At 39.4% G+C, this 25,558-nt stretch overlaps 1 protein-coding gene across 4 annotated transcripts; it reads right to left on the bottom strand.

Annotated features, from left to right (window-relative positions):
• Nucleotides 1-1,622: 1,622 nt before the first annotated feature.
• Nucleotides 1,623-24,203, bottom strand: AMN1 (antagonist of mitotic exit network 1 homolog). 4 transcript variants are annotated; one of them, XM_040561705.1, is made up of 7 exons: nucleotides 24,037-24,203; nucleotides 17,631-17,763; nucleotides 13,776-13,920; nucleotides 10,502-10,719; nucleotides 6,832-6,888; nucleotides 3,610-3,721; nucleotides 1,623-2,460 (listed from the first exon to the last, which is right to left on the bottom strand). In XM_040561705.1, exons 1-7 carry the CDS (start codon nucleotides 24,186-24,188, stop codon nucleotides 2,387-2,389), a joined length of 891 nt encoding a protein of 296 aa, XP_040417639.1. In that variant the 5' UTR covers nucleotides 24,189-24,203; the 3' UTR covers nucleotides 1,623-2,386. The 4 variants fall into 4 exon arrangements, with proteins under 4 accessions (XP_040417639.1, XP_040417642.1, XP_040417650.1 ...); XM_040561708.1 differs by lacking the exon at nucleotides 24,037-24,203 and adding an exon at nucleotides 22,650-23,987; XM_040561716.1 differs by lacking the exon at nucleotides 24,037-24,203 and adding an exon at nucleotides 20,877-21,612.
• Between the last annotated feature and the right edge of the window lie 1,355 nt (nucleotides 24,204-25,558).

Here is a 25,558-nt window from a genome sequence, read left to right as displayed (position 1 = left end):
GAATATAGTGTTCCAAATTGCAGTGTTGGAAGTTTTTTGTTTTGTTTTGTTTTTTTTAAAGCACAAGGTAATGGTACAGCAGTAAGTTACACATCTAGAAGAGGCTAACAGAACACAGTAAATCTGCACGCATGTTTAGGGACAACGTATGCTGCATTTACCATCAACGTGACAAATCCAGGGTTACATTAACAAGGGGACGGACAGCTTTGCCAGTGGGGTTAGCATTGTTTAAGCGCCCTTTGCTGTTACAGGCTTCAGTGGTCTTCCCCATGTAGCTGCTTTACATGTCCCCACGTACAATTTTCTTTTTGATGCAGCACTTGAAATGAGTCTGGCAACCATCTCTGCACACTGTTACATGTCCTGCAGTAAGAGACAGGGGGGAACTGGGCTTGTTCAGCTTGTGGAAGTGAAGGTTCCGGGGGATCTAGCAGCAACCTGCCAATACCAATTAGGGGGCTACCACAAAGACAGCCAGGCTCTTCCAAGAGCAAAAGGGCACAAGCTGAAACAGAATAACAGGCCAAACAGGATAGAAGGATTTTTTTTTTTTCCATCATGAGAGCAGTTAAACAGTGGAACAAGTTACCTGAGGTTGTGCAGGCTTTCTCCTCTTCAGCTTTTCAAAGACTTGGCCAGGTAAACCCCTGATTAAGCTGGTCTGAGCCGGCCCTGCTTTGGGCAGGCTAGACTAGAAACGTCCTGGGGTCCCTTCCCCCTTGAGCTAGCTTATGATTCTGCTTAATCTTTTTGTGGCACCCTTCCTGAAACCAGGCCAAGCAGATAAACTACTGCATACAACAAGCATTAGGGATTTAGGCACCTGAGTTTGAAAATTATGCTTTCAGTTACACATGCACAAGATTTCTATGTGGATCTGCTCTTCCACAAGCCATATAATCAAGAGAAGAACAGAGATCATTGTCAGATATCGTAATATCCTTTAACATTACTGGATGCAACATATATTATCTTTCATGCAATTTGACCTGAACTTGAAATAGACTAGAAGACTTATTTCTATAACATTTTAAATGAGCGTTGGCTATGACAAGTGTTAAGTTATAAATATATTCCTTATGCTTGCCTAAATTCATGGGTTTGTAAGAGTCATCAGGTCTGCAAGACCTCCCTAGCTAAACGCTACTATGTCCAAATACAGAATAGCAACATAGCGTGCTGTCTGCTCTCTGCATGGCTAGAATTACTAGTGTTTTAAAAAGTTTACTAGAATTACTAGTGTTTTAAGAAGTTTAATGTTGAAATCATACAGGTCTCACTAGAAATTCTACTGCTTCAGCAAAGCCAGTGAGCATAACTTACAATTGTGACAGGAACACTGCTCCCTCATGTAATAAACTCATTCTACATTTCTAAAATTTAATTTAAAAAAATGACTACAATTGCACAACACATAAATAAACGTATTTTCATCTTCTGGAGGCCACTGGAAATGTAATAAACTGCATATACCAGATCATAAACTCTGTTGAACTCTGCCATCCTGAGATTCATGTACTTAGCCACTGCCTGATCCTACTTCAGTCACAGATAGGCTTATGAGGACCAACGTTTTGTTCCTTCCAGTGATTTTCACATAGAGCCAGAGCAAATGAGTATTTGCCCATATACAAGATTATTTTATTGGTCATAAGCACTATTCTGAAATATGTTAAATCACCACAATAATTTCAAAGCTACTTTATGTTTACACGTTCACAGACTGTATTTTTGGATGTGTAAAACTCCTGTAAACATTTGATAGTACATAAAGACAGAAACCTTTAGCATCAGTAACATCAAAAGAAAAGCACGTACAGTTTTTCCTCCAGGCTGAGAAAAAGTACACAGTAAAAGGAGATTGTTACTACATAAAATATATTTGCACTGCTATTAATAACACTTCCATTTATCAGTTCTCGCTGCTGACTTTTGTCAAATTAAAGTCCCAACTTTGCAGACACTTCTGTGTAAGTATTATGTGTGGGCTTGGCATTTTTAATTGCAACTACCCTCTCAGATTACAACCTCGGAACAGATAATTAATACTAGATTCAGGTAAGTAGCTAAGATGCTAAAAGATGCTAAATAGTGACAAATCTGATCGTTCAAAGAGGCTGAGAGATGACAGTGTAATACTGATTATCATTTTAACTTTCCTCTTAATGGTGTATGACCAGTGATGCAGACAGGACTCTGCTTAAGCAGAGAGCCCAGGCTCACATGCAAGGACAGGAATGGCGACGGAGACCTCTGGTGGGAAGAAGGAGAGAAGCAATGTGGAAGTACAAAAGTCACCAGCTGTTTCTCTGAGGTGCTTGTTTTCTGAAGCAGCTCTCCCATCTGTAAACTTTACACTCATACATACACAGACAAAAAATAATCAGTAAATGGTCCACGTCACTTGCTTGATTTTGTTTGATATGACTAGCTGCTCTAGAACATCTCGGGAGCGATCTACAAAAGAAAAAAAGAATTTCTTGTTATTCCTTCTGAAAATATATTGAAGGTTTGATCACAATCACACTTTATGTATAGCAGTAGCAATTTCAAACCATTCTGTTCTTTCTCCACTCATAACTGTAAAGTATCACCAAACAGCCAAACATTAAAAATGTAGATAGGTATTGGGAGAGTAAAGTCTCTTTTTCCTTTTAGAATTTAATGAACACACTCAAGTGTGATGAACTTCTGTGTCCTGCTTTTCTGTTGGGCTTCATTTAGTAGGTTTCATAGAAGCAGTACATCTTTCAGAGGGTTAAAGAGGAGGAAACTTCAGTTAACTAGACAGCAAAACCACATAGGACAGTGAAGAAAGCATTGATTATTCATATCTGCTTAAGTGCCTTACTCTTTGTATAAGTTTCAATAAATACACAGCTGTTGCATTAATGTAAATTACATTTTAAAAACAACCATTCTATCACATAAAACTCAAGAAAGGAAAAGCTATGGTTCTTATTTCAACTTTCTTGAGCATATTTAGCACTATGTAATGCCAATAGCTTAATCTTTTTATGACTTCAAAGGACTTTGTTCTAGATTGCTTTGATACGAAAGTCAAAAATCTAGTTTCATATAGCGTATTTATCAATCTATGAAGTCTGTTGTCAGGCAAGCAAGAATGGGAAAGTATGTAACGTATCCGGAAAACCAAGAATGGAAGAGATAGCAGCCAGGAACCTTCAGAAAAAGCTGTTCTGTACCTGAATCTGCAATTGATCAGTCTTTCATAATTGCACTGTAATGACACTATGTTAGTGACAAAAATGTGAGCACAGTCTCGGACAGTAGTAAAGATATATTAGGTTGTAATTTTGAAATATGTTAAAATATTTTCCTGAAGTCTTCTCATCTACTCTAGGACTCCATCATCATGTTGAGAGGAAAAGAACAGCAACAGGAAAACTCCCTCTCTGGAGGCTGCCAGGTTTCAAAGCAAAACTCTCATCTTGCTTTGGAAACCTCAGTGTGCATTTATTATGTTATCTAGCAAGTTATTACATGTATTGCATAATTTGCAAAGCATAGTGTGATTTTCCAGTGAGCAAGAATATACTGTCAGGAAGTCATTACTCTTCGTACTCCCTGCATCATTTGACCCACCTGTTATCAGTGGGCATCCATGGAAGAGAAAAATGTGTATCTTTGGACAACAAGTCAGGACTGCTTCCACAGCAACATCAGTCAGATTTACACAGCGTTCCATGTGGATCTCCTGTCATGAAGATAGTTTTAAAAAAAAAAAAAGCCTATCAGAGAACCCATAGTTTTGGAGGTAAAGCTTTCATCTGCCCAAACATCTTCAGAGATCCCCACCCGGAAGAAATTATGACCTCCTGTTCCTCAGTGCATTGATCCCTTATATGATCCTGTAGTGACCAGGAAATGCTCAGGAAAATTATGACAGCTTTTCTATCAAGTGTCAAAACTAAAAACATAAAGCTGACTTTTCTCCACATATATATCTCAATGTATCTCAAATGCATATATCATTCAAGACAACTGAAAAAACTCTTCAGTGAGATTCTACAGAGTTAGAGATCCATTAGTTTTCCTACGACACACATTCTCCTTCCGATTTGCTGTCCAGGAGAATAGATACCAGACTGATTTCTGAGTTCTCCCGGAACAGGCATGATTCACCAGTCTCCACTAGAAAACGTTCTATATAGCAAAAAGTTCCTAAAAGTACTTCTTCTATGACTAGACACCCATTCCCTTTGTTATCGTTATCTTTGTTCCATGGATTGGAAGGAGAGAAAGTTTTTTTCCAGCATCACATTTGCAGCAATCACTCTTTGACAGTCTCCATATCTGCAGTCATCCTCCTTCATTCTGATAGTGTTCACCCCTATGGCTTTAACAGGTTATCATCATTTTCTTGGTCTTGTTGTTAAAATGGTTGTTCTTTAGACTACTTTATGTACGCATAAAGACAACATACAAGGAGAAATGCAAAAAAGGGAATATCAGAGCTAACAGAAATAGGATCTGGAATAATATTCTTTGGATGCTCCAAATATGCACTGTTTTATTGTGAAAGTCTCTTTCAAAATGATGAACTCCAATGATCTTGAAAGAAAACAGAAGTGAAAAGGACCTTTTGTAATAAATGCAATCTTGCACAGAATGACGACACCAAAACAAGAACTCTTTTCACAGAAGCAAGATACACAAAAACTGGTGCATGTATAGTTTTTAGTTCATTATAATGAGTAAGTGAAGTGTGGAATCTGAATGCCTCTGAATGAAGTAAAAAGATTTATAAATCTGCCTATTAGTTAAGAGCATTTTAAGACACTAATTTCACCGTGTGCCTGACATTAGATCATTGCACCTTAGCTTTATGACATGAAGCAGAGGTATGAGGATCATGACATAAACAAAGAAGAGAGTTCGACAGACGGTAGCAAATAATTCCACATTCTCTATTAAGTTTTCCTCAGTGGTTATAAACCAGAGACCTAAGCTTTTCTAGTTCTTTATACTAACAACATCTGTTTTAAAAATCATATGATTTCACAAAAAAAAATAAATCTTGCTTTATTAAGCAGGACCCCTCCCCCTTCCAAATGCAAAAACATTTAAATATATGGCTTTGAAGAAAGTACTAAGCAGAGGAAAACAAACAAAATCCATACTACTGTTAAGTTTATCTCCCTCTGTATCATGTCTATCCTAAAGAACCTTTAAAAATGTCATCGAGGAGGTACATCCCAGTCTTACATACAGGGAAATTTTGTCAAGAGACAAAATGGCATGACTGAAATTTTCCATTAGTTCTTCTGAAATCAAAGCCAGCATTATGGAATTCTACCATTATATAACAAGGGACAAGAAAGTGTATTTTTTGTACAAACACACTCGCATGGGCTGTACAATTAGCCACTTTTTAAACAAGGCCTCATTTAAGGTAGAAATCAAAGATAGAACAATTGATGCAAGAATCTTTAGGCTCTAACAGATGTAAACAATTTTATTAGACAAACTGAGGATTTTCACATTATTAGTTCTATTTATGATCTCACTTTATATCTCGATAATAAGCATGATAATCAGACACTTTTCATTTTAAAATACTTCCTCTTCTAAACAAAGTCCTGCTATGGTTTTAAACTAAAAGAGGGGAGATATAGGCTAGATGTTAGGAAGGAATTCTTTCCTATGAGGGTGGTGAGGCACTGGCACAGGCTGCCCAGAGAGGTTGTGGATGCCCCATCCCTGGAGGTGTTCAAGGCCAGGCTGGATGAGGCCCTGGGCAACCTGGTCTGGTGGAGGTGTCCCTGCCCCTGGCAGAGGGGTTGCAACTAAATGATATTTAAGGTCCCTTCCACCCCAAGCCATTCTGTGATTGATTTTATACAATCTTTTACCTTCTTTACCTCAGCATTGCTTCTCTTTGCCAGTCTGCCAAGTTACAGATTCATGGCAGTCCAGGGAATACTTCAGAATTTCTAGGAAAGGCGACTAAGATATGCAAACTTAACGCCAAAAGGCTTTAAGTTTGCCATGCAGCTGTCTTCTCCACTGGGAAGGTTTAAAGACCTTCTGAGTCTGAGGGATTGTCTTGTACTCTTTAGCTCTACTTTCTATCATGACTTCTCTCTCTCTTCCCTTCTGCACGCATTAGAAGTATTTTCCCTGTCCCTGGAGTTCCTAGAAGCTTCTGGACTTACTTGTGCCCACCACCTCAACCTTTCTTTAATACTTATAGATAAAGCAGGTCTTATATAAGCTACCTAACTTGTTCTTCCTGATCTACCACTGCTTCCACAGGCATCCATGCATAATGCATCTGAAAGAAAACCTGTACGCTTTCAAAGAAATAGTAGCAACAGCAACATGACCAGGAAATACCAGAGGCCACATTTCATAACTTGGCAATTTTAATGATAAGTAAAATGTGAACTGATTTTCTATTGTTTGCAGAAAAAGGGCTTATATGTAAGAATATAATTCTCTGTAAATTTTGGACAGTAATAATACAGAAGAGGTAAGAGAATACTGACAGAGCAAGTGCACTAATGTTGTTAGAAAATAACTCAAAACTTCTCTAAAAACACCACCAGTTAAAATAAGCAAACTACATTCGATAGAAGATAACTCATCTTGAAAAGAAACTGTGGTTGTCAAAATCTGATCTGAGGCAGTGGTACAGAGAAACAGAAAATAAATATTTAATTCATAACCAAAACCAGGGCAAGTGTGTACACAAAGGTAGAATTCAATAACAAACTTCCTTCAGAAGAAATAATAATAACGCTACTAATAGTAGAAATGCAGGTATTTGCTTTTTTCATTTCTTTGTTCGGTTAAATAGCTTACCTTTAAATTCTTTGAACACACTCCACTCACTAGTGCTATAACGCCATCATCTGTTACCTAGAAAAAAAAGTTATTAACACAATGGATTAAAGCTCAATTTTTCAAGCATGGCTATTTGGGAAACATTTGTATAATAATTTATTCACTCCGTGCAGTCACTAAATACATCTAACATTACTATATTTTCTTCCCAACTAAGTTTGTAGAGAAAATTATCCAAGTATGTTTTTTCCTGTCTATTAAGTACTTGCATTATACTGCCATGTGACCCATCCCAGCTTTTCTGCTGGGACGTTTCCAACTGTGTAACTGCTATTTTTTAGCTTCATTGGCTCATTTAACACTACTACGGTCTGGGCATGACAGTTTTATTTATAAGGCACTTCTGCTCTGCCTGGACCAATTTCCCTGCTGTTTTCATGACTGCTAGAAATGTTCTTGAAGGAAGTTCCTCCGTTAGGAAAACAAAAGTAATCACAGCCGGCTTCTATCTAGAGTCTTACTTTTACTCAACCTGAAGCAAACCAGCTACTTACGACTAAATTCCCTTAAACAAGCAGTCAAAGCACTCATCATACTCTTTCACTGAAAGGTTTATTGAAGTGATTGGCTACTGAAAGCCACAAAACAATGATTACCTGCAAGAGAGCAGAGAAACACAACAGACTGTCTTTTCCTCAGAAAGACAGAAAGAACAATTTACATGTTCTCTTCCAAATTCATTAAACTTCCTCCCCATTTCCGATAGACGTTGTATTAGATGACTGGAATAACAGTCATCAAATATACACAGTGAGGCTCAGCCAAATTTGATAGCTAGAATCCAGAGACCACCAGCAACATTTCTGTTTAAGACTTCAGTACTTCCATTGCACAAATTGTCTCATGCCTACTGGCCATCGATTGCAGGTCTGCTGTACAGAATTGTATTAGTAGGGGTCAAACCAGTGCAAATGGAGAATGAACAGGAACATCCCAGTGTATAGATACACAAAGGGCTATAAGAATAGCAGGTATTGTCAGTATCTAGCTTAGCAGGTCATCAGGCTGACAGCACATATAGCTTCTCAAGACACCCACACCAGGACACACAGCACAGTAAATGAGTAAATTCTAATAAATCCCATATGTGGAACAGAATGGAGAGACTAATCCCTGTCGTTTCTTAAAGGTTATAAAATGGCATATCCAAAACCAGTACATCCTCACCAGCTTAAGAACAACTTGAATTAAGCGATGAAGATTTGATAGCCTGTATCCCTTTTTGTCCATATTATCAAAACAAACCTTGACCACACTTAGTGGTTGGTGCCTGAACACTGGAAAGACCATCTGAATGCTCTCTTGATGATTGTGAGTATATGGTTATGACAGCACGAGAGCATAAAACCAGTTCTCATTAAAACAAAGGCCCCTCACCTCCCTATAAGGGGAATTAAGCATTGCTATACTACTCCTGCGGTGTTGCAGTACTGTTTCCTACACTATCAGCTATCAAGCTGAATTGTCGGTAATACTGCAACTGCCCATCCTCATCAGGGGGTACACTCCCATACTGAGGATAAACCAGTTACAGTTCACATCAAGCCACAAATATATCAGCTTTTTGATATAGACTAGTTGTCACCAAACTCCTGCACAACTAACAAAGGCTTACATATTCAGGTAGCAGCAGTTAAGCATATAAGCAACCCAGTTGTGTTCTATATGAGAAGTGTCTGGACAGGTGAAATAGCTAGCCAGCAACATTCCTGCTTTTGCCAACACATTTTGCAGAGAATTAAACAGCCCTGCACAGAACTGTAGTTTGCACAGCCCCTTCAGGTAAGATTCCTTCTGCAATTGTTTGCCATATACTGAATCAATGAACATTAACACAGGAAATGTACTGCATAATTAGTGCAGGGATGGGGACTTTTGAGCCAGTATTCCTACCTGTTAACACTTCTGGGATTTAGAGCATACTAGAAGTACAGCCGAAGGCATAGGGTTTGTGTAAAAACCCTAACTCCTCAGAATGGTAACGTAAGCACGCTTACACATAAGCATAAATAGATTTCTTATGCAGTCCCAGGCTGGAGTAGCAGAATTCTTCAGGCCAAGCTTCTATTTATACATTGTGTGTATGCAGGGGATACAGAGCTACACCTCCTCCTAAGTTCAATCTTTCCCTTGCCTTGCCCACCCTATTTCTTATTATTTTTGTACCAGCCCTTGTAACTTCTGCTTATTGTGTTTCATCTCTCTGCAGTCACCAGACAGGACTACTTTTAGAAATGGTTACACCATTCTGTGGCATTTGGCCCCTTTGTAGTCTAGCTTACATCTGTTTCCTTGAGCTTGTAGTGAGTTGTGCCCTTCTTTGCCTGCTCATTTATTTCCAACTTCCTCACTGTCTTACTCTTTCACACAGGTTTGCCAGTTCCACTTATTTTTACTGTTCATTCTGGCACTCAAACACAAGAATATGGTGAGGTCTTGGAATCTCTACAGGCATGAGTCACCCAGGTTCCCCCCCTCAGGCTGCTTATCTGTAACAAGCAATATCACAGGGAAATATTTTAAGCTTACTTCATTGATATGTTTCACGTATTTCAGTACAATGAAATTCAGAATTCTAGTGTTTTATCACCATGTGACTGATGACCAGAAGGAACAAAAGATGCTGAAACATCTAGTTATTCAAGAACCTTTCATCTCAAGTAAAACATATACTGGGAAACTTATCTGTTTCATGTAAAGGAATTGAGGAGGTAGGAAAGGGAACTAAAGTTTGAAGAAATAGAGTTAAATGATACAAATATAAATTACCAAAGAATAGGAAAAAAACTCTTGATGCCCTACCTCTGGAAAAACTTAAAGGAGAAGAATAGCATCTAAAATATGAACCTGTTCCATGTTTTCCAAATCTGACACTTCATTATGAATGCTCTGTGTATGACTCACATTCAAGTAATCACTCACCACCACAGCCAACTGCACGCTACACTTCATTATCTCAACAATTCCTTTCATCCACTTCATTATCTGACTATAATTATAAAGCCCATATTAGTATTGCTGCTGCAGCTGATTCCCCCCTTCTCATGCTAAATACTAACCGCTGTTAAATCCTCTTATCTGTCCTTTCCAACAATTTTAATGTCATTCCTTCCCTGTTGACTCCGTAACATAACTCTGACAAGCCATTCAGAAAGGAAAGTTGCTCTTGAACGAGAACTAGTTATGGAGTCTTTACTTCTACTCTGGGCTTATATTGCTCAATATTCTATATTATTATTATAATTCAGGTCAGTTTGTCTTACCTAAAAGATGATGATAATTTTTCCAAAGTTCTACTTTCTTTTTAAGAAGTATTTTATAACTTGAAGACAATGATTGTACTAAATAAAGACACTGAAAAAAAGTCTCCAATATGTGGTGGATTCTAATAAAACATACGTATTGTTAGCTCACAATATATACTGTAATACCAAAATGGTGTGTTTTTCTGGTTACCGACATGCAAAACGTATCTATCTTTTTCTTTAAGAGGAGGAAAGTGGAAACAAACTGTGGTCTTAAACCTCCTTAGGAATAGATCTAAAAAAATCCTGTTTCAAGTTTATCATGTCAACCATAAATAAATAAAAAAAACAAAAGTTAACTAGCCAACTGCCACCATAGTTACCTGAGTAGATGAAAAGTCCACACTGTGAAGAAATTTGCAGTTTTCTCCTAGTGCCTGCAGAGAAGCATCCATGATGCCCGAGCAGCTGCCCAAATTCACTATTTGTAAGAATTGGCAGTTGAGCGCAAGAGCGAGAACTCCACTGTCAGTTATGTCACAGCACCTTTTGAAAGATGCTTCACGCAGGTAGGGACAGGATAAGGCCAGGGCTATGATACCTATCAAAGAAACAGCAATTTAAAGAATTGGTCTTTTTAGTTTTATTATTATTATTATTTTTAGCATAATCACCCTGCTAAAACCAATGTACTGTCCTCTGGTCACTGACTGCTCAACTTTCACATCATGCCATGCCAGCAAGATTCTGCTTCTGCACAAGGAGAAAGAAAATGACAATACCGAACAAGAGCGGAGACCTGTTTAGTGGCACTTCTGAAGAATGCCAAAGTTGATAAGGATTTCTAAATGCTGAATTCCCTTCCATAGTGCAGAGGGATGCCTGAGGGATGTTATATACAGGAAGTATCATCTCAGCGAGTGCATGAAAAAAAGCCAAAGGTTTGAGATGCCTCTGGAAATGATGGTGCAGTTGCATCACAGTTTTGATGATATAGCAGGTGTTTTGAAGAACAACGTCCATGCATACAACTGAAGTATTTCAGTCACCTGGTCAGTACGGTTACACAGGTAGTAGGTCCAACATGATGAATGGAAGCATGTGATCATAAAGGCAAGTCAGAGAAAAGCTAGAGGATGGGAAAAAAAAATCAAGTTAAAGAACATTATGCTGTGCTGGAAAATGGCCACGTGAAACTTGAGGAAACAGAAGATGGAGTAGCATGTTGGGACAGCTACGATGGTGGTGGAGTAAACTGTTTTGGAAGAGAAAGGAGACAATACGATAGATTGAGATTAGGGAAACTGAGGAAGAACAAGAAATTAGAATAAACTGTAAAAAAAAAAAAAGAAAGTTTTATAGATGAAGCAGAAAAAAGGAATAGATATTTTTGGACTTTTTCTGAAATATTTTGGCAGGTCTATGTGCATGGAAAGTCCTTGCTAAGAAGTACTGAAAACATGGCCACCAGAGCAAATCCAGAAAATAAGATGATACACAGTCTGTAATGAGGTAAGAAACTAAGATGCAGATCTAAGAAGAAAACAACTTTTAACAGGTAGGAGGGAAAAATTCACTGGTCAAGCTGGGATGAACATAACTACTAAATCCTTACTGGGAGAAATCACAGACAACTACACCAGACTGGTGGCAGACACAGAAAGGTGCACAGACTCAGAAATTGAGGTGATATTCTGCTGGCTCCTGAAAGACTCTACTTGCTGGAAGGTCTGAACACTGGGACATGTTCACCAGTTAAGTGGTTTAACTTAAACGGAATCTGCTTGAGTAACTGGAGGAGCTGCATCGGCAAAAAAAAAATTAAAAAGCTTTGCACTGTAGAGTGATTGCCCCACAGCACCTGAGCTGAGTGAGCAGAGCAGACTGATGGTAGTACTGGGTCCCACTGACAGTCCAGCAAGCAACTGTCAGAAAAAGCAAGGTAACAGGTCATGTCCAAGGCAATTTTAAGAAATCCAAACAATAGTTCAGAAGCAGGACAGGAACCATGTACACCTACGACACAGCCCAGGCCAGGACTGAGGGCCCATGGGCAGCTCGTTGTTGCAGCTGAGAATAGTCATGGCCACTAAGGTCTGTAGGTGCCCTCAGAATCCTGAGGGCTGGCAACAAACAAAACATTTACACAAAAGTGTCAGGAGGTAACCAATAAAATAAAAATACATGAACTACAGATGCAATTCATGAAAAGAATTTATTTCGGAGATCATGGAAACATGATGATTCCAGCTCTACAAAAAATTACATAATTTCTGGACAGAAATTAAAAGTTGAACGCCATTAAGATATTTTACTGCATAAAAAGTTCAAAGAAAGGCGGATGAAATAGTATTTGGGTCAGAATTACTTTGCAAAGAATGGTAGAAAAGATAGTAAGGGGAGACGAATTTAGATAGAGAAACAAGTACTACTGGATACTGTATTAAAAGACACATGCTCCACATGCAACCTACAGAGCAAATGTTTCCTAGTAACAGTAGTGTTCAGATATTCATAGATGTGGTAGACAGGTTTCTTAAGAAAAAAAAATCCTGTTACCAAATTATTAAGAGGTAACACTTCTTTAAACTGTTTGCACGTACATTTGAATAAGAATTGTTTCTGCTTAAATTAAAAGCTTTCTAACTCTGATTCGCAGTTTAAAAAGAGCCCAGTTTGTAAGCAGGAAAGTTAGTAGAATGGACTAGAAACTTGTGAATAAAGAACTAGTCTTCCCAGTTTTATTTACAAAGTAATCAGGAATCTCCAAATAGAGGAAAAACAGACATAAAGAGCTCTATGCTTAGCTGGTACCTTAAGAAATTTACTAGGTAGCAGTGGACAGATGAAAGCATGGCGGGAAGACCATCACAAACTATATCTTAGCGGTCAAAAAGCATAACAATGAGGTGACATTAAAATCAGTCAACAAACTTAACTAAAAAAAGTTTAACCTAATATTTAAGTAGAAAGATAAGCATATCAACATGCAGTGGTAAGAAAATACAGAAAAGGCTGATCTAAAGCAAGGAATATATTAACTCAAAAATAAATTAATACTTTGCTTCAATTTTCAATAAGGTTGAGTTAATGATGGAACGAAGGAAAAAGTATAATAAAAAGACAGAACTAAACTTGTGGGAAATAAAACTCAGCAAACTTTATTCTTTCAAGCCAATAGCTCCTGACACAACTTCAGACTGAAATCCCAAATCTTAAAGCAAGTTAAGTCTTTCAAGTCAGGGGAGATGCAGTAAGCTTGCTTACTTACTAAAGAACAAATACATTTAATTAACATAGGGGAAAAAAGTAATCTAGGAATTCACAAGCCTGAAACTTCAACCCCAGTGGTACTGGAAGGGCTCTGAAACAAACTTTGATGAAGGAATAATTAAGATGAAGTGGAAAATATGATCCAATGTACCATAGTTTTATCAGAAAACTAGCGTTATAGTAACCTGATAGCTCTCTTTCGTAAGATAATCGGTGCTCTAGGCCTATAATTTACACAGTTGAAGTTACTTTTAATTAGTATTGGTGTGACACTGGGGATTTCTTAAAACAATATTTACCCTAGATATTTCTGCAATTTACTCCAATCTAGCAAGAAAAATAAAACAGAAATAGGATCCCGCTTATCTGACATAGATAACATACCTTCTGAAGTGATTCCCAATCTGTTTTCTTTGCAAGAATTTAAGTTGATTTTTTTCAATTGCTTGCAGTTATAAAGCTGCAACAATGCGTTATCTGAAATATCACAGTCTCGGAGGTCTAGGGACTCTACAGCAGGATGCAACACCTGTAACAGAAACCTACCATTTCAGTCAAATTCTGCTGTGTCATAGACCATGCATATTTTAAAGCTGAAATACCTGTATTGTTAGAAATCACATAGAACTCTTAAAATACTCACTAGAGGATGGGGTTACCAGTCCTGACAACTACATCTCTAAAGAAAATATGCTACATTTGCCACAACAGTATGAAAGTTCAGCTTGTGATCACATCTAGAGTGGGAACACATTAACACAACTATTTAAGCAGCGTAAGTAGTGTTCTGATGGTACAGTTGTTAACACTAGTGCTTCAGCCAGCACAGATATGTTTACCAAGGATAATATCCTTGGACTTACTAGCACAACTCTGATGGCACAGTTGTTAACACTAGTGCTTCAGCCAGCACAGATATGTTTACCAAGGATAATATCCTTGGACTTACTAGCACAACTCCGATGGCAGAAAGCTGAAGTGTAAGTACTGATTGTAATCAAATCTTAAATCTGCTTAAGAAGTAAGGGCAAGCTTCAAAGCTATTTTACCCCAGAGTATTTTTCTCAACTACACACACACACTTTTTCTTATAAACAAGCAAACTCATTATCATACCATAAGGATGTTTCAAATACTCATAAAATAGGCTCTCTAAATCCCACAAGACCACAGGTCTTCTTCTCTTCCCCAAGAGTGCAGTTATAAAGCTTATACCTGAAGCGATGGAAGCCTTCAGATTTTGGTAATAGCCACATATCGTACCTTTAATTTCAGTTTTCAGGATTCTCACTAATTTCTATTACATAAGATTAATAGCCCCCTCTTTCCATTCCATGTGTCACTGTGCAAACAGTCTGTATCTTTTCTGACCAAAAGGTGGATGTTAGATCAAGTTTTTACACTACCTTGTGTTACTCCCTTCAGCTTGTCATTCCCTTCCTTATCTCACAAAGATAAAAGCATATCGTAAATCTCTATACGCAAGCAAATGTAAGTGCATAGCTGACTAGTTGCTAAAGGCCTACTCCTTTCTCAGCTTCACCATTCTAAACAGATATTACAAAGATATTATAAGGAATACTGTTCTTCTGTTGTGCAAATATACAAGATGCCAACGTTAAACAAGCCTGCTGAAAAAAGCAAAAAACTTTCAGTAGACTGTAATTGCAAAATGAAAGGCAGACATAAGAGAGGGTTGACAACTTTTTTCCTAAATGCCAGAAGCCCCAAACACGTCTCTTTATGCCATAAAACCACCAACATATCCCATAATAGGCTTCTGAGTAGTTTTCACAAGAGTAACAATTCTTATTTCATTCATATTGCTGAATTCACATTTAATGAACAAATAGAGCCAAAGCCAGAGAAGACTTTGAAGTGCTTGAAGCCTACGTGATCATCAAAATTTATTCAAGATACTTTCCCTGACTGTTGGCTTTCTTTCACAATTCCAAATTGCCTAAGACACAATGGAAGTGAGCAAACCACTGGTTTTCATGTGAGAAATCTTATAAGAGATTAAGACTGCAAAAGGGGAAAAAGAACCAGTAGGTGGATTCTAAATTCTAAATGAACAGCAACATTACTATAATACTGTCTTTTTAAAGTAGACAGAGTATGAGTTTCCCTATCCAATGATTTTTCACATGTTCAGTTATTACTTAAAGGTTTGCTTACTTTTGTTATTCACAGATTCATATTCATTGAATACATATACTAAAATCTAATTTGTCCCAGAGAGGTGGAATTAAGATAGAGTTAAGGACTGTTTTAATGCACAGGATATTAAAGTACAGACATTTCTTGTGGACAAATGCTGAAGTGCTTTATGTATCTTTATGGTAAAATTGAGCTTTAATAAGGAGCTTAGCATACATGCCATGGAAAGCTGCTTTAAGCAAAAAGCAGAGTAAAGAAAAAAAAAGATGATAACACCAATCTATGCAAGAGTAGGAAGGTAAGAGATGAACAGAAGCTAATAAATAAGTGCAGGTGAACAGAATTTCCACTGCAAGAAGTTTAAACCTTAAATAAAATGCTGGACAACACCAAAGAAAGGATGCATGTAAAGGAAATGAGACAATATAGCTTGGAAAAATCCAAGAGAACAGTATATAATACCATAATACTGTGGAAATTATAAAACAAAAGTGCAGGAGGGAAGCAGTAGCAGAAACAGAATGTTCCTTATCCATACAGGAGCCAAATTGAGACGTTGCAAACGTACAGAACATAAAATACCTAGGTTATGTATGATGCAAGCAAGGAACAGTAAGAGCTAAACATAAGGTGGTTTTGCAACACTGAACAAGAAGAATATCTGCAAGATGAAAGAACAGGAAAGCTGGAGAGCAAAACAGTGTGGAGAAACAGTAGGAATTCAGAATCATAAAGGTGGCTAGCATTTAAAGAAAAGTCCAAATGAGAAAAATAAACCTGGAAACCGTTAGGAAAGAAGGCTAGCATATACCATGTTCAAGAAATGTTATTATAGGTAACGAGAGGAGAGAATTGCAGGAAACTGCAGGAACAGAGAAAGGAAAAACATATGAGAAAAAGAACCAAAATAGAATATCCAAGTACCAGATGGAAAACATGGTTCCTAGAGAAGGCAGCGATCAACAGCCGAATGAAGACAAAGGCAGATGAGATTTTGCAAAGAGCCAGACAAAAAACAAAATATAACTTAAGATATCCTCAGTCTGGGAAATAACTGGAGAGTTTAACTTTTTTTGTGCATGTATACACAGTCACATGGTTATAATTATACCCTTATCTTAGGATGCTTAGAAAGGAAAACCTACTGAAAACCTAGCCAAATTCAAATTTTGTCAACACAAACTTGACAAAATATGATAAAGAATACAATGACTCTGTTGAAGCACTTGCTTTTTTTTTCCCCAATTAAAAATGGTACATCCTAAAGATACAATATTTTGTTTGCAAGTTTTCCCACACTACTTATGATTTTGCGTCCAATCTCGGTTTCACTGTTCTGACTCTGAGAAACTGATACTGTTCACTGCTTACAAGTTACGTGTAAAAGCAGGAATGAACAGGGAGTCATTCATTTCCTTTTTCACCAAGGTCAACCTTTAGCTCTCCTCATTTCTCACACCTCCCTGTGAAACTAAACAAGATAACAAGACAGATACCAGAACAGATGTGTCCCTCAATTTACAGTTGAAGGAAAGTCATTAACCAGTTTCATTTTGAAACACTGACAGACATCAGTGAGCAAAACGGATGAGAGAATGTAAACCACCTATTTCTAGCCCAAGCATAATCGTATTTCAAAGATTCAAGATTTAAATAAATTTTACTGAGATCATGTGCTTAATGTCAAGAACATAACAGAACCCTAACAATTTCCTGAAATCCTTTAATTATAAAATTGTGCACTGGTTTTTTGAAACATACTATACTCAATAACAGAGTGGTTTACAATAGTCTAGTTTCTAGTACTGAATTGGGGTGATGTAAGTCAGCTGATTACACAGAAGACAATTATCTCTGACTGGAGAATGGGAGAATGTTTTGTGTTTACTTGTCACTAAAATCATTGTTTCTAATAGAGAACTATTAGCATTACAGGGTGTAGGAAAAAGAAACAAAAAAAGTAAAGATACGGACAGTGTAAGCAGCCCTGAATTTATCCATTGTCTCACATAAAGAATTGCATTTAGTTCATCCTCACGTATTTACTACCACAGACTACAGTTCTGAATGGATTCTTACCTCGCTGATATTTGAATCCGTTATTTGCCCTTGCATGCTCATTAATTTAATTAGCTTATCTTTTATGTTGGGTGGCAACGGCTTGATATCTGCAATATATCTGGAAACGTTCTTTGTCAAACACTGAATGCATCTGAAATAAAGGAAAGATACAGTACAATCAAACAAGGCATTACATATTATAGCAAACAAGCCTTCAGATGTCGAATTTTGCATCCAACTGTGCTGCTTCCAAACCTTATTATGTCCAGCTGTTCCATGCTACCACCAACTCAGTTATTGCCCTTTTGGGTCAAGCAGCTGATCCTTCCATCCAAGTACTCCCCTAACAACTGCAGGCAAAATTCAGCCTCATTCACCTCCATCACCAACACAGCTCACCAAAATCAGTTTGCTGGTAGCACATTTGTGAGCCCTACGAAAAGCCCTTTCACCAGGTGAACCTCCAGTCAGCGGGCAATAAAAGCTGTAGTTCATACAGCTGGTTCCAGGGAAGGGACATCTTTCACCTCAGTTACAAAAGCAAAGATTAAGATTACATTTTCAACTGTAATATTCTGTTCACTGCCTAGTTCACAGTAATCTCTTAACATGAATGGTGGTGTGTAACCCAATGCTTAACCCTTCTAACTTTTTGCATAAAACTAAATCTGACAGCAGAGGACTGGAAACTGTCACCTGACGCATACATTTTTGAGTCTTAGTAGGGGCCAGGAAGTTACAGATCAACGAGCCTGTGGTCTACAAAGTGGATTAGTCAAATAAAAATCTAGTGGGCACACAGAAAATATAACGTACAGGGGAAAGTGAATCCATGAGGAGCTTTACAAGGCATTCAAAAAGCCTCAGCAACATTTCTTTAAGAAAGTAAGCTGCCCTGGGATGAGAAGGAAGGTTCTTGCACAGAGGAACAGCTGGTTGAAATCCTATTGCAATCAGAAACACTGGTTGGTTTGATTCAGTATAGCCTTTGTTTTTTAGGCCTCCTTCTCCTTCTCCCTCCTCCAATACGCTTATTCTTCAGAACGATTTATCAACCTGAAGAAAACAGCCTATCATGCTCACCAGGCTATAGATTTTGAACAAAGAGTAACGCCAATACACACTCCTCCACCTGCATTTTCTGTACACCTGACATCCTGCTCTGCCTGCACTTTTTGTATTCAAGGGCCAAAACTGTTTCTCTGTTCTGAGCAATCTGGTCCCCTGGCCAGATACAGAAGCTTACACAAAGTTTCCACCACGAGATACTGCTCCATCTGACATTGCAAACTAATCTCAAAGAGACACAGGGCTGAAACATGTACCTGAAACAGAATGACTGAATAGAAATACATTTTAACTGGCCTACTAGCACTGCAGAATGCTGGATAATGCTTTAAGATATGATTTGAAATCCTATACTGCCCCTGGAACTTTATCTGTGTGAATGCAAAAGGGATCGTTTCAGTCAGAATACAGTGTCAAGAGACTCCAGATGGAACAGAGCTTTTTGGAGAAAACACGGAGAACTTCACTTAGGCAAAATAAAACAAAGAGACCAGTATTATCCAGATATACATGGAACAGTACCTATGTGGAACATCTGAAATAATGATTTTCAAGGTCCAATACACAGAAGTGTAATCACTTACACAACATTGAGTACTACAGAGGGACACCAATCACACAATCCTGTCTTTTTAAGACTCCTAAGGCACTGTAATGTATCATAGGATACATAAAATGTTGTGTCCCAAGTTCTGCAACTGCAAATTACAATCACAGACTCACTGAAACACCAGACACAATTCCAGGAAGAGCTTATGAATGCTTCTAAGCACTTACAACCATCATCACTCACTCATATGCTCTGAAACAACTGCTAGTCCTTAGAGAAGGAATTGCAACTCTCTGAAGGAAGAGTTTCTTTTCAAAACCAAAGCCCCTAGGTAAGTGAGGAACGTAAGTTAGCATGAATCTAATCAACATCCAGAGATAAAGGGAAAGGTAACATTTTGACTTCCAGGTAATGCCAAGACTTTAAAAAGTGTTACAGCAGAGCAAAACTAAAATTGAGGAAGGCTGGCACCCCACCATACCCTGTTGCTTCGAAACATTAGTCCACATAAGCAATGGTGTGCTTTGAATTGACAGTTCTGTTATCTACTGATGATAGATACCCAAATTAAATTCCCTACCCCAACTTTTATTTTTAAATCCTATGCACAAATTTTGAAAGGAAACATTACTGTCCTACAAACAGTTCTGCGTCTCTAGGATGAACACCTTCCTATTAACCCACCCTTACTTGCAGCAACGTGGAGCAGCTCCTGTAACTGCACAGTAACTCTCTCAGCCCTAGCTGGCATCTACACTTCTGTCACCTGGGTGCATGCAGCAACAACAAAGATTGGTAAGTAAATTGTATAACGTATTCACCTGGCAGACAGACTTTTCCCAGTCTGAATGAAAAGAAAAACCAAAAACTATTGATCCTGTTTTTCATGGGCAAGGAAAACTGAGCAGTTTTCCTTGACCCGATAAAAGGCCACTCCTTTGCTCAAAACCCCAGCTCATTTTACCCTGCTCCACATACCAGACTCGGAACGCAAATTGTTCTAGTTTAGACTCGTGTACAAAGTGTCAAAAACATACTAATTTGTTCCAAAAACGTCAAGAGGTGCAAAACAGAAAAGGTCCATGATCTTTAACCTTAACAGGGTAAATGTGTATTTCCAATATATAAAACAGAAATTCAATCTTTATAGCTAATTTTTCTACAGACAGTTTAGCTTACATCAAGGTACACCTTATACTAAGTTATGTCATACAGAAAAAAATAGTGGAATTGATGACAGAAGTGGGATGCAACAGAAGAAACAAACCAGAAGAACGGATACTAAAACGGGTAACAGAATAGATGCATCTGTCCTGCACTCTTTAGGATTAGATAATTTATATTCATAGCAAGACCATAAAGTGAGCTTTGTTCTGAAACTGAAGCTCGGCTTCTGCACTCAGTTTTCATTCATGCAGCTGTACCCATCTGCTACTGTTCTGATACCTTCCTTCAGACCTTAGTCCTCAAAAACTCTGACAAGTTGGGTAAAGCACTAACCTGCAATAGGCTGGCCACCTGCTACTGACATCTGTTACACAGGAGCTATCTACAAACAACACGGGGAAACAGTCATATCTAAGCAGTACTTAACTTCACATGCAGAACACTTCTTTATCATGCAGTGACAATCTTAATTAAAACACCTTTTAATCTGTTGTTTGATCTGCATTGCTCTGAGTCTCGTTTTTGATTGTAGAAGCTCTCTTGGTTCTGAGTTCATGTGTGGGCATTAACAAGTTGTAACACCTGCCAGGGCTCTGCGAGCCTTGTAACAACATCCTCCTAGAAGTATGAGAACCAGAGCTGTTATCTGCCCCAGCTGCCTTCACTTCTCCCGTAAGCGTTGTTGCTGCCAGGCATCCTCCCTCCTTGACAGGCCCTGAAACTCCGAAGCTGTCAGTTTTCTACCAAGCATAATCACGTACACCAACCACAATTTTGGTTTACATCAATGTGCTGGCCTTTAAACCGCATCAGCTGGGAGTGCATGTGTTAGCCAGTCATTTCTCACCTTGGGAACAGTAACTTCAGAAAACAGAAGCTACTATAGGACATAACTTGAGGGGGAAGAAAAAAGTTTCTAAAGTTTTCTATGATGCTTTGTGCAAGTGAGCTCTGGAGTGCTAAATGCTCTTTTGGGGTGAGGGGAAAAGGGCAGCAAGCAGCAGATACCAAGAATCAGAAGAAACACCTGTATATATACACTTTCAGGTTTGGAAATGTTAAAAATAATGCCCTTATTGAAGGGACTACTACACACACAGGTCTGTTTCAGTTCTTAGTTTCTGCTGTAAGCTCTGCTAGTTAAAACAACAAGCTTAAGGGTTAGCCTAAGCAAGAAGCTTAAAGTGAAGATGGCCATCACCTGATTAGTGTAAGACACTAAACAATACACTAAAATTAATTATATAAAAAACAAAACAAAACTGTGCATTAATTTCAAGTATTCGTCTTACTGGTATAATAGTTGTAATATTAATATAGGAAATCACTACAGCACTACTAATAAAATAGCATAAAATAGGTTAGTATCCAATCAAAAGTAGAAAATGTTAAGAGTATCAAGCTCCGCAGTACATGTAAAGAGAAATTACTAGGTCTAAGATACCATGCTAATCATGAGAACATAAGCATGTAATGTAATATATTATACAAATACTAAGGAATGAGAAAAGTGTGGCTGTTCAAGCTTTGAAAAAAGCAAGATAACTGATTTTTATCAGCAGATCAGCTGTTACTACACACCACTCAGACAGAATGTGAAGTCCAAACAGTGGCTGAAAAGTCTAACCCCAGCCCCCTTGTCTGTCCAACTTTTAACTGCGCCTTCCTCATGCTGACTCTAAAACTCGCAGTTGCACAGCAAGCTGTTCAGCAACTGATCTGAATGAAAATTCACCTGACTAAAACTGAGGTCATATAGTAACACTGCCAGAACAAGTGGGTGAGGGCAGCAGCAGTCTAGAGTTAAACCAAATTAGACTAAAGTTTAATAAGGATGCCTGTAGTGGGTACCTGCAGAAGACACTGTAACGAGGAGACAGCGATTTCAAGCAGAATCCAATCAGTCTCACCACATGCCTAGGGTTTAGACATCCACATGTCAGTATGTGTGACTACTGCATAACTTGAGCACAGACCTGGACTGCCTTTAGCTCATTCCTATGGAGATGTGTACAAGCATAATGCTTTCGTTGAATCTTGGCGAGTGCTAGATGAACTTGGCTGACCAACTGCAACAGAGAAGCCTGTACATGGCTCCACCTCAATACATACAGGTTACGCCATCTACATCCCTTGTCTTGTCTCATCTCAATGCAACATTCCTTTACTTGGCAGCAGATACGATGAATAGCTGTTTGCTTCTTAGAAAATCTTACCAGAGCTCTAAAGACCACAGCAACTGCGAACCTCACCTCTGATGTGGTCTGTGCAGCATGCTGATCAATGCGAAGGGGCTTGTCTGACATTGCGACAGCCAGCGTTCCCAGCACCACACGGCTTGTAGGATTACTATCATGTCTTCTACTACTTTACACAATAAACCAGTTAACTAGCCTTGAGTGTCCACACCTACTGAGATCTCAAAAGAACCGGCACCTCCTTGGTACAGAACAGCACCCTACTTTTGGCTAGGGTGAGTCAAATAGCCTTTCTGAGCCTTTTTACTGGGCTATGTGTGTACCTACCATGTGAACAGCCCTTCTCTTGTGATGGCGGTCTACTGAGTTGCACGAAAGAATGGGCAAGCTGTCCTTTGTCACAAAGTGCACATCTGGTATGTATGTGCTAAACACATATTTATCATACAACATGTACATTTTAGCCACAGAGTAAATGAACTATTTCTGGCAAGCTACATTCATCCAGATGGAAGCAAATTGTCACCATATATTGTAGTACATAGAAATAATTGCATCTAAAAACAAAATACAAACTTAATTTTTATGTCCTTTGTGGATACTAAGGGACTAACCCAGCTGCATTTGAATAGGGAGCTGCAATTTTAGACTACTTACTTCAGATTTGCAGAAAATACTCCAAAAACAATGCAGATATATGGATATCGAGTTATGTCAAATCTTCTAGTTACTTTTAACTGTCTCTTGCCACTGAGTTTGAAATGTAGCTTGAGTAAAAAGCATATTAATTGCATCCTTATCAAAAAACTGGCAAACGTTTTCAGAGTGCATTACTGATTTGAAACGTAAAGAATGAACCATTTAAATTATGTTTTCACTGTTATTGCACCTTATATGAAGCCATAAAACATTTACTGGCTATACCAGGGCAATTAAAATCTTATCTCCAGTGTCCTTAAAGAAGAAAAAGTCTGTCATTTACTATCTATTTGCTTCATCTGTCAAGCCAAGTATTTTAGCCCTATCCTTTCTCTATCTCCCTCCTAAACACAAAGGAGCCTGACAGCACAAAAACCTCAAAGCAAACCACCATCCAGGGGTTTCACCAGAGCCAGCAGAAAGCAGGGGTCCTCAGGGGAGCTCTCCGCACCCAGACTTGTCGAGGACCATCCTGCTACCCACCTGCCACACCCTGTCACCTATTCCTCACCTCCTGCTAGTCGTCTGCCAAGCCCTGTCACCCTCCCCGCCCACCTCTCAGCCACCAGAGGCTCTCGCCCCTGCCAAAGGCTTGCCAAGAGCCCTGTCACCCCGGCCACCCCTTTTCTCCACGCCCGCCCCGGGAGCGCTGCCATTCCCCAAGGGAGGGCAGCGGCCAGAGCCGCCCGGCCGGCCCTCAACCCGCCGGCCTCCCCCGGGGAGAAGGGCCGGCGGCACTCACAGGTCCAGGAGGAGCTGGACTTCCCCGCCGGCACCGTCCCAACCGCCGCTGAGGCGGCTCATGGCGGCGACGGGGCACGGGGAGCCGCTCAGGCCCAGCGGCTCCGGGGGACGGTGCCGAAATGGCGGCGGCTGCCTCGGGTTGGCGGGCATGATGGGAGATGTAGTCCCGCTGCAGGCCCGCGCGGCTTCGCCTCAGGGAGTCATGCTTCACGGAGTAGGCTGAGAGACTGTGAAAACCCCCAAATACCGGGACTTTAATATTTAGCATAGAGTATTTTCCCTAGCCTACATGAAGCATGGGGGACCGTGGGTAGGTTAGAAGGCTTCGGGCAAGGTGCCACGGCTGTTGTAACCACGTTCTTTACAAAAACACATTTCCCTCATTTTTACTCTCGGTGAAGTCATGCCACTGAAACACAGCAACAGCGTTCCTAATCCCCATTGACCTGCAGAATCTTTGTAGCTGCAGGTGATTCGCAGAAGAACTCTACAACTCAAAGCAAATGAGTTATAAAGTAGGTATGTGGTTTATTTCGGTGCTGGGCACATGCGGGATAGCCCCAAAGGCATAGGCAACAATTTGCTCAATCGCGTTCTCATTTATCCCCTAAAATATTACATATGCATTAAGTTTCACAGCACATATATGCATATTCATTTCCTGGCTCCGCCTAACCCCACTTCATATGCTAATTATCTTATCAGTCCTTCTGCACTTGCATAGTACTCTCTGGTGGTCGTCGGGATGAAGTAAGACATCTTCATCAGAGTTGAATTTTTCACCTCATCTCCTTGCGCATGCTCTCTGAGCCCTTGGTCACAGTCCAAACCATAAGGTTGGTTTGATCTGGTTCTTGGGGTCCCAGGGGCTCCTGTTATGTCAAGGCCTTGCAAGTGTGGCATTCTTTCATGCTGTCTTCGCACATACATCCTGTCTTTTGCAAGCGCAGCACAAGCACAGTACACCACAAACGTAGCGCATATTAAGCAATGAGTGTTGTCTACGTATCCATTCTTAATCAATCGCCCTCTAATTTCTAATCCCACGTCTCACAGGTTTTTTTCCCCTGCCTTCTTACATTTCTGCCTGCATAGACAGGAAGCACATGAAACCATCAGAGCAAGCTCAAAGGGACTGTTCTTGGCTTTCCCCATAACAGTATGAGACACCTCCAAGGAGCAGAGGGGCCCTGGCTCCAGAGGCCCCAGGAGTCAGTCAGCTTTAGCTGCTGTGAAGGGGTGTTTGGTGTGTCAGGGAGCACAGGAGAGAGCTGCGCCTCCTCCTGTGCCTGGCAGCTTGGAGGGCTAGCAAGGCACAACATGGCTGCAGCTGAAAGCAAAATGTGATTTTAAAAAAAAAAAAGAATTTATTTCAGCCTTGGGAAGGCAGAATCTCCCAGGCTGCTGGCAGGTACCAGCGGGCCTCCCATGTCATACCTTTTACACACGAAATACGGCGTAACCACAATAGGCTGCTGCTCAAGGAGCAAGGCTAAGAAGTCCAGCAGACTCATGGGCAG

Source organism: Cygnus olor, chromosome 1, assembly GCF_009769625.2.
Source record: "Cygnus olor isolate bCygOlo1 chromosome 1, bCygOlo1.pri.v2, whole genome shotgun sequence".
Taxonomy (NCBI): Eukaryota; Metazoa; Chordata; class Aves; order Anseriformes; family Anatidae; genus Cygnus; species Cygnus olor.
This window is presented reverse-complemented; position numbering and strand designations above follow the sequence as displayed.

Bases quoted from the DNA above. Each gene is read 5' to 3' on its own strand.
- AMN1 (XM_040561705.1), bottom strand. From the start codon at position 24,188: ATGCCCGCCAACCCGAGGCAGCCGCCGCCATTTCGGCACCGTCCCCCG. The intron at 13,921-17,630 runs GTAAGAATCCAT...TTTCTGTTACAG, and splicing joins CGGATTCAAATATCAGCGAG to GTGTTGCATCCTGCTGTAGA. The intron at 10,720-13,775 runs GTATGTTATCTA...TTTCTTTGATAG, and splicing joins ATTGGGAATCACTTCAGAAG to GTATCATAGCCCTGGCCTTA.